This window comes from Alligator mississippiensis, chromosome 2 (assembly GCF_030867095.1).
Source record: "Alligator mississippiensis isolate rAllMis1 chromosome 2, rAllMis1, whole genome shotgun sequence".
Classification (NCBI taxonomy): Eukaryota; Metazoa; Chordata; order Crocodylia; family Alligatoridae; genus Alligator; species Alligator mississippiensis.
This window is the reverse complement of record NC_081825.1, coordinates 219,312,098-219,323,116: the sequence shown is the minus strand read 5'-3', so window position 1 is coordinate 219,323,116 and position 11,019 is coordinate 219,312,098. Positions and strand designations below refer to the sequence as shown.

Genomic DNA, 11,019 nt, shown 5'->3' with positions numbered 1-11,019 from the left:
AGATATACAAATGTATCAATATAATGTGTGTCCCATATATTAGATCAAATATAATGTATGTATATATGTATATTGTGTACATCTTCAGTCATATAACATATGACCTGTGGTTCATAATAAAAAAATTAAATGTATAAATGAAATATATATCTAAGAAAGATGCTACTAAAAAGGGAAGGAAAATAGCAACAGTTAACTAAAAAAGCAGTACATAAACAAGTCAACCATATCTACATAGATCAATAAAATGAGCTGACCAGAAAATCAATCATATGGAGCCATCTCCATTATCATATTTATCTCTGTGCATAAAGGGGAAAGTTAACTCACAAAGGACGTGTGTACATGAGACGAGTTCATACACATTAGCCTAATTTAATGAGCATTATGGGCATGCATCTACATGTATGTACCCTTAACGTGTATTAAAAATGGCAGAATTAGGCTAATCATGCCTAAATTTGATACCTGCAAATGCAGGTACCAAAGTTAAGTGTAATTAGTTAAAGCGCATGAATGCACATGTAGATGTGACCCAGCACTAGCTTAGTGCCAGGACTGCCCAGCCACTAAGGGCACATAGCACGACTGCAGGGACTTGGCACTAACTTTAGTGCCACGTGCACTAACTTTAGTGCCAGGTCCCTGCACATGTAGAGACCTGCCAAAAATCACTTACCGCGTATTAAATTTAGTCATGCTTAAATGCACATGTAGGCACACCCAAAGAGTGTAAACAGAAGTGAATTTGCCCATTTCTTAGCAAAAGATTTAGATTTAGCATAAGACTAGCATTAGATTTTAGGTTTGTTGGGAACTATGCAATGAAATGTGTTCTTTTTATACTGAATCATGTCATGACAAGACTGAATAACATTTATAGAACATAATATGTACTCTGAGCATTTGGTAGGAGAACCACTTGTCTGTAAGAAAGGGAACTGTGTAGCTATATTCATCCCTAAAATATAAGCCATATCTATTAATGGAGTTAAAAGTATATACACTGAGAGTTCACTGCTGATTTTGGCCCCCTGAGTCATTATACCTTGGGCAAGAATTACTACTGACTTTAATGGCAACAGGACTGACTCATAATTTTCCTTGCCACAACATTCTCTACCATAAAACAGATTTAGTATTGAAACAAAACCCACAATAAGTGAATCCACCCACAAACCTGCAAGGGTCTGTTTTGTAGTCAAGCTGGTTCTCTGTCTAAAGGCTGAAGAATCTTTGGGCAATGTTTTTCAGTGGTTCAACAGAGGATTATGTACTACAGGTGAGCTTTTTACCACAGCTTCACTGTGCTTACATTCTGAGCCCTAGTTAATGTTTTTAAGGCTTACACAGTTTGATGCAATTCTATTCAACTTTGTCTGTAGTGCAGCCTGTCCAGAATTCCTTTTCATCTAGCTTGAAGACAACCCCCACCTACCCATTTTATACGCAGGCCCATATAAGATACAAAATAAAATGAATGTCCTGCAGTATAGGATGAATTAAGGACTAGATCTTGTCACGTTTTCTGATTAAATGATATTCATATCATCTCAAGTTCAACAAACTTTCAGGGTCATAGGTAGTGTTCTGATTAAACCATCCCTGTAGTTCTAGTAGGTCTGCTAAAGGGCTGCAGACACCGGGGCTAGGGAAAGAAATTACACGTAAACCAGTGTAAGTGACTGGAAACCAGTTCAAATATGTAACACAACAGAAGTTCAGTGCACATAAACCACTTTCAAAATGGCCAAAACTGGTTTAATATAAACCTGGATGGAGCAGACTTAACTAATTTAGGTTACATCAATTCATTGAACTTCTGTCCCAGATTTCCTCCAAATTCAAGTTAACTCAGTCCCTCAACATCCCAGGATGCTTTGCAACCCCCTGAAACCTCCCCAACCTCCCCACCCTTTACAGGGTAGGTGAGCTAACCTTGGCCCAAGCTCTCTGCTCCATCCAAGCAGGGAGGCATGCTCTAGCACCCCCCAGCTTCTGTCTTGGTCCACTGCAGGCATGTGGCTGCATTTCCAGAAGCAGAAGTGAATGCCTGTTCACTTACTTATTGGCTCAATCTGTGCAATTTAGAGTAACCTAAGAAGATTGAATCAATTCAGCCTCAGGCATTTTGACTCTCTGTACTTAGCCTGGAAGCTACGCTTTTCCTTCATCTTCCCAGAAGCTGCTGAATTTCAAAAGGTGCTAATATGCTACTTGTGAAACAGCTCACAACAATTTACTGAATTAAAAAAATATACAAACATAAAATAAATCAGTATTTACAGTCTAAATTCTTGCCAGGCAAGCATCTGTAATGGCTGAGATCACTACGACCTGTTTCTTTTCTCTGAAGACATTTTTCTGGCAAAAAATATGAGTTTTACCAATTTAATTCAGAGAAGCTTCAGGAAGAATTTTACCAAAAGCATAGGAATATTTACTATTCTGTGGAATTGAGGTCACAGTGAGAATCTAAAAATCTTCCTTAGGTTTAATCATTGATCCTGTACCTTTAAATCTTATGTTAGAGAAATAAATTAAAGAATGAATCCTCCGCCAGAACAAACTCTGAGGTAATAGGCGACTCCATCCTGAGAGGTACGGAAGGGCCCATCTGTCGCCAGGACCCCTCAGCACAAGAGGTATACTGCCTCCCTGGAGCAAAGATTCGGGATGTGACGGAGGTAATCCAGGCCAGGATCAAGCCCACCGATTACTACCCCATGGATCTAGTCCATGTGGGTACTAATGATGCGACCAGGAGAACCCCCGATTACCTGATGGCGGACTACAGTGCTCTGGGTGGCGTGCTGAAAGAGTTCGGTGCACAGGTGGTATTCTCTTCCATCCTACCAGTGACCGGATGAGGAAGACGGCATGAGAACTGCATCCGAGAGACCAACTGGCGGCTTCGGCAGTGGTGTCTCGAGGCAGGCTTCGGCTTCCTGGACAATGAACCGCACATCACGACGAGGGACATGCTCAGCTGGGATGGGCTTCACCTGTCCCCCAAAGGTAAGCGTGTGTTTTCTTCTAAGTTGGCGGATCTCCTCCGGCGGGCTTAAAACTAGGCTCGTCGGGGGGAGGGGAGTACGAAGGCAGGGGAAGCTGTGGACCACCAAACCATGTGGCACCCACAAGGACAGACCAGCCTGAAGGAAGAGAGCATTGGAAACCTGAAAGCCATGGGGAGGCCAGCACTACAGAACAGGTAAGAAACAAGAAGGTAAGAAACAATGGGCCCCTTGGGACTCGGAGCGGGTGGGCAGCAAAGGCACCAGTCACAGGGCTCAAGTGCCTATATACTAATGCTAGGAGCATGGGGAACAAGCAGGATGAACTAGCGCTCCTGCTTGCACTAAACACCTATGACTTAGTGGGGCTAACAGAAAACTGGTGGGATTCATCCCATGACTGGGCGGTACATATTGAGGGTTATAGACTGTACAGAAAGGACAGGTCGGGGAAGAAAGGTGGGGGGGGGTTGCACTTTATGTCAGTGAGCAATATACATCAACCCTCATCAAGACAGAATCCAAGGATGAGGAAGTAGAAGGATTGTGGGTTAGGCTACATGGGGGGCAAGGAGAAAGGAATTTGGTGGTAGGGGTCTGCTACAGACCCCCACACCAAGGGGAAGAAATAGATGCGGGGCTCCTGAGGCAACTCTCGGAGACCATAAAAGCTAAAGAGGCAGTAGTCATGGGGGACCTAAACTACCTGACATCTGCTGGGAGACGCAGACAGCAAAGTCCCACCACTCATACAGGTTTCTAACCTGTGTACAGGACCTCCACCTGACACAGGAGGTACATGGTCCCACTAGGGGGAATGCCATACTGGATCTGGTATTGGCAACAGGGGATGACATGGTAGGGGACCTCCAGATCGGTAGCCATTTGGGAGACAGTGATCACCTAATAATAGAATTCAACATAAGACGTCGAGTGGGTAAGGTAACTAGTAGGGTGAAAGTGCTAGACTTTAGGAAAGCTGATCTCAATGAACTCAGGCGATTAGTCAAGGACGCACTGCAGAGTAGGAGTTTTGAAGGGATGGGAGCCCAAGAAGGGTGGCTGTACCTTAAGGAAACGATCCTTCGGGCACAAAGCAAGACGATCCCCGAGCGAGGCAAAAGAGGGAAAGGGGCCAGGAGGCTTCCCTGGCTGACCAGAGAAATCCAGGGCAGCCTACGGGCCAAAAGGGGAGCACATAAAAAGTGGAAACAAGGTGAGATCACGAAAGATGAATATACCTCCTCTGCTCGTGCTTGTAGGGAGGCAGTTAGACAGGCCAAAGCTACCATGGAGCAGAGGATGGCAACCCAAGTAAAAGACAACAAGAAATTGTTTTTTAGATATATAGGGAGTAAAAGGAAGGCCCAGGGAGGAATAGGACCCCTGCCAAATGGGCAGAAACAATTGGTGACAGACAGGGGGGACAAGGCTGAACTCCTCAACGAGTTCTTTGCCTCAGTGTTCCTAAGTGAGGGACACGACAAGTCTCTCACTGGGGTTGTAGAGAGGCAGCAGCAAGGCGCCAGACTTCCACATGTAGATCCTGAGATGGTGCAGAGTCACTTGGAAGAACTGGATGCCTTTAAGTAGGCAGGCCCGGATGAGCTCCATCCAAGGGTGCTGAAGGCACTGGCCGACATCATTGCAGAGCCACTGGTGGGAATATTCGAACGCTCGTGGTGCATGGGCCAAGTCCCGGAGGACTGGAAAAGGGCTAACGTGGTCCCCATTTTCAAAAAGGGGAGGAAGGAGGACCCTGGCAACTATAGGCCAGTCAGTCTCACCTCCATCCTTGGTAAAGTCTTTGAAAAAATTATCAAGGCTCACATTTGTGAGAGCCCAGCAGGACAAATTATGCTGAGGGGAAACCAGCACAGGTTTGTGGCGGGCAGATCATGCCTGACCAATCTAGTCTCCTTCTATGACCAGGTTACGAAACGTCTGGACACAGAAGGAGGGGTGGATGTTGTATACTTAGACTTCAGGAAGGCCTTCGATACGGTATCCCACCCCATACTGGTGAACAAGTTAAGAGGCTGTGACGTGGATGACTACACAGCCCGGTGGGTGGCGAATTGGCTAGAGGGCCGCACCCAGAGAGTCGTGGTGGATGGGTTGGTCTCGACCTGGAAGGGTGTGGGCAGTGGGGTCCCGCAGGGCTCGGTCCTTGGACCGATACTCTTTAATGTCTTCATCAGTGACTTGGACGAGGGAGTTAAATGTACTCTGTCCAAGTTTGCAGATGACACAAAGCTGTGGGGAGAAGTGGTCACACTGGAGGGCAGGGAACAGCTGCAGGCAGACCTGGATAGGTTGGACAAGTGGGCAGAAAACAACAGGATGCAGTTCAACAAGGAGAAATGCAAAGTGCTGCACCTACAGAGGAAAAATGTCCAGCACACCTACAGCCTAGGGAATGACCTGCTGGGTGGCACAGAGGTGGAAAGGGATCTTGGAGTCCTAGTGGACTCCAAGATGAACATGAGCCGACAGTGTGACGAAGCCATCAGAAAAGCCAATGGCACTTTATCGTGCATCAGCAGATGCATGACGAATAGGTCCAAGGAGGTGATAGTTCCCCTCTATCGGGCGCTGGTCAGACCGCAGTTGGAGTACTGCGTGCAATTGTGGGCGCCACACTTCAAGAAGGATGCGGATAACCTGGAGAGGGTCCAGAGAAGGGCAACTCGTATGGTCAAGGGCCTGCAGACCGAGCCCTACGAGGAGAGACGAGAGAAACTGGACCTTTTCAGCCTCCACAAGAGAAGGTTGAGAGGCGACCTTGTGGCTGCCTATAAGTTCATCACGGGGGCACAGAAGGGAATTGGTGAGGATTTATTCACCAAGGCGCCCCCAGGGGTTACAAGAAACAATGGCCACAAGCTAGCAGAGAGCAGATTTAGATTGGACATTAGGAAGAACTTCTTCACAGTTCGAGTGGCCAAGGTCTGGAACGGGCTCCCAAGGGAGGTGGTGCTCTCCCCTACCCTGGGGGTCTTCAAGAGGAGGTTAGATGAGTATCTAGCTGGGGTCATCTAGACCCAGCACTCTTTCCTGCTTATGCAGGGGGTCGGACTCGATGATCTGTTGAGGTCCCTTCCGACCCTAACATCTATGAATCTATGAATCTATGTAACTCTGAAACCATGGAGGGGCTGGCTGAGAGCAAAAGCTAGTACCAAATGTTAGCTGAAGTAGCCTGAGAGCTGCTGTGACTCCCAGCAACCTATAATGGCCCTAAGGAACTATAATTTCAACAAAAATAATTTCGACCAGGGCTGTCTAATTTGCAGCCCACGGGTTCACGCCCAACCATCACTCCCCACATCTCTCTGACTGATGCTGTCACTGGGGTATCTGAGCTCCCTCTCCCTCCTCCAGCTTCCGCAACATGCCCCTTGGAGTTGGGGGTGGCACAGCCCATGAGATTTGGAGGGCTCACAGGATGGAGGGGCCCCCATTGCATAGAGCCCCTGGCTGCTCAGGAGTTGGACAGCTCCAGTTTAGAGCAGTGCAGGTTTCAACAAGGGAATCCTTGGCTGCCCTTATAGGCACTGTTGTGTTTTGTACTGTTAGGTGACAGGAACAAAGCAGCTGCAAGTAGGGCCAAAGACCCAAATGAGTCATTTAAAAGCCATTGATATATGCAGTAATTCTGTACATTTAGGGGTAAATCCAAATTTCAGCATCCAACTGAGGACATAAGCAAGTCTTTATACATAAATGTAAAGGAAAGGAGACAGAAAGGAATCCTCCCTTGTTGTCTGTGCAGCTGCAATGCTGTAATTGTATGCAATTTGGTACAGGGACCATCTTTTTGTTCTCTGTTTGTAGATGGCTTGTCACTATGTGTGGAACTCCTAAGCAGTATGGTAGTATATATAAATAATAATATGTAGCAGCTACTTCAGTGCATCCAGCTGCATAGATTGTATGAACATAGCTCAGGTTCTCTGACAGAACTATGCTGATTCCACAGCCAAAGAGCCTTCTATGAGTACAGAAGGGACCTAGATTTTCTCCTTAAAAAACAATAATCCACAGATGAACAATGCAAAGCATATCTGACTCAGTCTTCAGATAGTACTGACTTGAGGTCTATTCTCCTTTTCTTCTGTTCAGACAGATCTATCATGGACTTCATCTCAGCTTCAGAGAACTTTGGAGTCAATGCCACATTGTCATAGTCAAAATCTTCATCAAGGGAGAATGGATAAACTTCATCCCCAAGTAGCTGGAACTGGAAAAATATAAAGATGCATAAATAAAACGGTTGCAAATGATGACAATGAAGCTCAACATATTAACCTTCAATTAATATTTAATTAAACTATTTTTTTCAGACTCCAGCCCTCTAAGCTGATTAAGCTGTTTTTAAGTAAAAAAATAAATTCAATTATTCAATTTGACCTAATTTAAACCATTTAATGTGCCCCATTTGTACCATACTGTATCTGAATGAATATCATTAACGAATTTTGCTCAAGGCAAGGAATCAAGAAAAAACTCCCTTGCATACATCTATTACATTTCTACCACTTGTAGCAGAAGCATTGTAGGGATACAGATAAGTTATGTAGAGCTATGTTTAATTTCTCACACGTGTAAGATTTTGGTTAGTTTCAGCTGCTGTCTACCTAACAGATACTAACGGCAAACACTCCCCAGGACACATCTTGTAGCAATGAGAATGCTTATAGGGGATAGAGCAGCACAAGCAATCTTCATCTATTCATGAATCTGTTTCATTCAACCATATGTTATGGGATTTGGGGGGGGCTTGATGGGAGAATAGTCTTACTGCATTACTCTATATTTGCTCAGCAGATATGCTATATTGAACTGTTTTACTGTTATTCATTGTAAATGTGTTTAGAAGACACTTCAGTTACAACATTTAAAAGCAGAATTAATAAATCATAATATAGTAAAGGTTTCATATTGATGAGTTACAGAGAGACCATAGTATAAAATATTTTCAATAAATAGAAAACATTCATCCTAGAAATTACAGATGAGAACATCTTGTTAGGACACTTTTTCCATCTTCCCCTGCTACCTAAGCACAGCAGGATCATTCCTGTGCTTTAGCTAATTTAGCTCTCAAACTAATTTAAATATCTCCAGGTTTTCAACAACTATATGTAGTTCAACGTTTAGGGAGGCTTTTTTTCTTGGTCATCAGGGCTCCATGCTTCAAAGTAGAGAGCACTCCCCCCTTATGTAGCAGAGCATTTAAGCACACTTTACTACAAGCAGGCAATTAATCCCCTTGAAGTCAATGAGACTTGCATTTAAAAGTTTGGCACAAATTTAGGCAGACAAGATTCTTTGGGCAAATCCGATATCTTTTATTAGACCAACTAAATAGCTGGAAAAATTCTTCTTAGCAAGCTTTTGGGCACAAACACCCTTCGTCAGGGCCAGACACAGGCACAGGCAAACCAGGTGGCCGCCCCAGGGCCCAGACAAAAGGGAGCCCAAAAATGGCGAAAATAATTATTATTATCATCCCTGGTGAACGGACGATAAACTAAAAGTTTGCCCATGGCTGCCAGGAGTCTAGGTACAGTTCTGCCTTTCATCAGGCTGAGGAAGCACCTGCAGGTGGTTTGTGCTCTTCCTGAATGGAGTGGTAAACCAGCCAGAGGCCAGTAAGTATGCAAGAAAGCCAGCCAGTTAAAATGTAAATTGAGGTGGTTAGCAGGTGAGAGACAGGTGGGGGGGGTGGGGAATGAATGCAGCTGTAGGAAAAGGATGAGAGACAAGAGGGTCTCTCTCTCCAATCTCTCAATTCTAATCCTCAAAGGGAACTTACAAAATACCTTTCACAGGCAAGCCTCTGAACTTCACTTGATAATCTACTGGATACCAAAAATCATGAACTAAATATAGACATTGGATTTATGACACATTATAACCTGCCTAATACCTGACTCCCCAGGTAAACCCTCCACTTTTTACCAGCCATTCTCATTCCCTCTGCCACCCCTCTCCTGTCTCTCATCAGTTGACTACAGCTACATTCATTCCTTTCCCCTTCCCTCCCCCCCATCCAGATTTCTTGCTTTCTTGCATACATATTAGCCTAGGCTCTGGATGTGTTACCACACCCTCCAGTAAGAGCACAGACCACCTGCAGGCACTTTCTCAACCTGAAGATAGGTGTTTGTGCCCAAAAGCTTGCTAAGGAGAATTTTTCCAGCTATTTGAGTTGGTCTAATAAAATATATCAAATTTACCCAAAGAACCTTGTCTGCCTATGTCCTTAGACCAACACAGCTACAATCTACACCCCTGAGACATACTTATGTTCTTTGCTGAGCATCTTGCAAGACCAAGCCTCAAATACTTGGTATGTGATGGGACGCTTCAGAAATCACAAGTCCAAAGTGTTGAGTGTGTGGCACTAAGCAGCATGCTGAACCAAACTGAATGAAGATCAAAGCAAAGCTATGCTTACTATGCTACATTCTTTTGAAAAACTCAGCCTAAACTTAATCTTGAACAATTTTCCTGCAGGAGGTTCAACATGATCTTATTTACTTGAACACCAGAGTTAATTTTTTCCATAAAATAGTTACATTTGCAAGGTTGCTCAGGGGAGAGAGATTAGGGTAGTATAAGAGGGAACAAGAGATATTGGCTGCTGACAGACATGGAAAAAACAAACAAACAGTGCTTTAGTTTGACTGGGCTTCCCAGCGTCTGTATAGACTGGGTGCTCAGTGGGTCTTTGTGGTGCTTTTATCTAATAGCTGATTCAATCCGCTATTAGATAGAAGTGCTAAAAAGCCCCACTGAAGCATCCGATCTATACAGACATAGGGTGAGCTAGGTCAAACTAACATGATGTCTCTTCTGAGCATGTGCTACGCTTGGTGCAGGGGTGCAACAAGCTGAAAGTAAAGCACTAGGGGGATTTTTTTCCCATGGCTGAAGGCAGCCAGTACTGTGATAATTTTAATGAGATTTAGTGCTAGTGCAAGGCTAAGTCCTGAACAGTAGCAGTGTCTAATACATGCACCATCATTATAAAGAATCTTGGATCTTCTTGTTTGAGAATGATGTATAGCCAAAATCATTTATTCTACAGAATGCAAAATCTGCAAGAAAGCAAGCAAAGGAAGTACACAAAATTAAGCATGTCAAAATAGAACCTTGCAGGTTTCAGAAATCCTAGGCATTATAAAACATCACCTTAAGTCTCTTCCATAGACATCTGCATTTTTTCCTTTACCTTTTTGATGCTCTTTCAGACATTCAGCTTTTACATTTCTATTCTATGCAAACTGTTTATCTACTATCTGAACAGATATATAATTAGGTTAGAAGGCTGCACGGGTATTTATATTTAAAGTTATTATACACGTGCTTGTGCCTGCTCTGACGCACCAGAAAAACCAGGGCATCCGAGCACACTCGATTGAGTCTGTGGAGCACACGAGCTGACATGCCCGGCACTGCACTGCGTTCATTTATATAAATGGTGAAATATGCATCAGGGCACAGAAAATGGTGGTGATGCGCTTTTGAACTAAAACAACTTTGATGTGTTTTAGTTCAAAAGTGCACTGCTGCCATTTTCTCAGTGCTGATACACATTTTGCTGTTTATACAAATGCATGCGCCACAGCGCCAGGAGCTTTTAAAAGTGCCCATCAGGGCGCTGCATGCATGTCTACAAATGCCCCATGTGATTAGTCTCACTGACTTCTGTGAGGTCTGTTTACATGAAGTATGGGGTTTGCAAAATCAATTTACAGCTAAGGGATGGAAAAGTCTTTGTAAAAATAGAAAAATATTAATCTAATTCCAAATAAAATTTAATGTAAAAGTACCACACCAAATTTAACTGATATCTATTTGTGTGCGTCATCTCTCAAATAAACACTGAAAGCAGCAGGTTTATGTTTGTTATTCTGTTCTCCGAAGAATTAGTTCATTTCAGTCTTCCATGCTGGAGAGGCCTCTGGATTGCAAAATAAAATTCTGATTT

The 11,019-nt window shown here is 43.9% G+C and overlaps 1 protein-coding gene across 1 annotated transcript in view; it reads right to left on the bottom strand.

Annotated features, from left to right (window-relative positions):
- Positions 1–264: 264 nt before the first annotated feature.
- Positions 265–11,019, bottom strand: part of IFTAP (intraflagellar transport associated protein) — a 66,531-nt gene continuing 55,776 nt past the window's right edge. Inside the window, exon 7 of the mRNA XM_019477208.2 lies at positions 265–7,260. Coding sequence (XP_019332753.1) covers positions 7,090–7,260 — 171 coding nt within the window. The 3' untranslated portion in view covers positions 265–7,089. The remainder of the gene's footprint in view (positions 7,261–11,019) is intronic.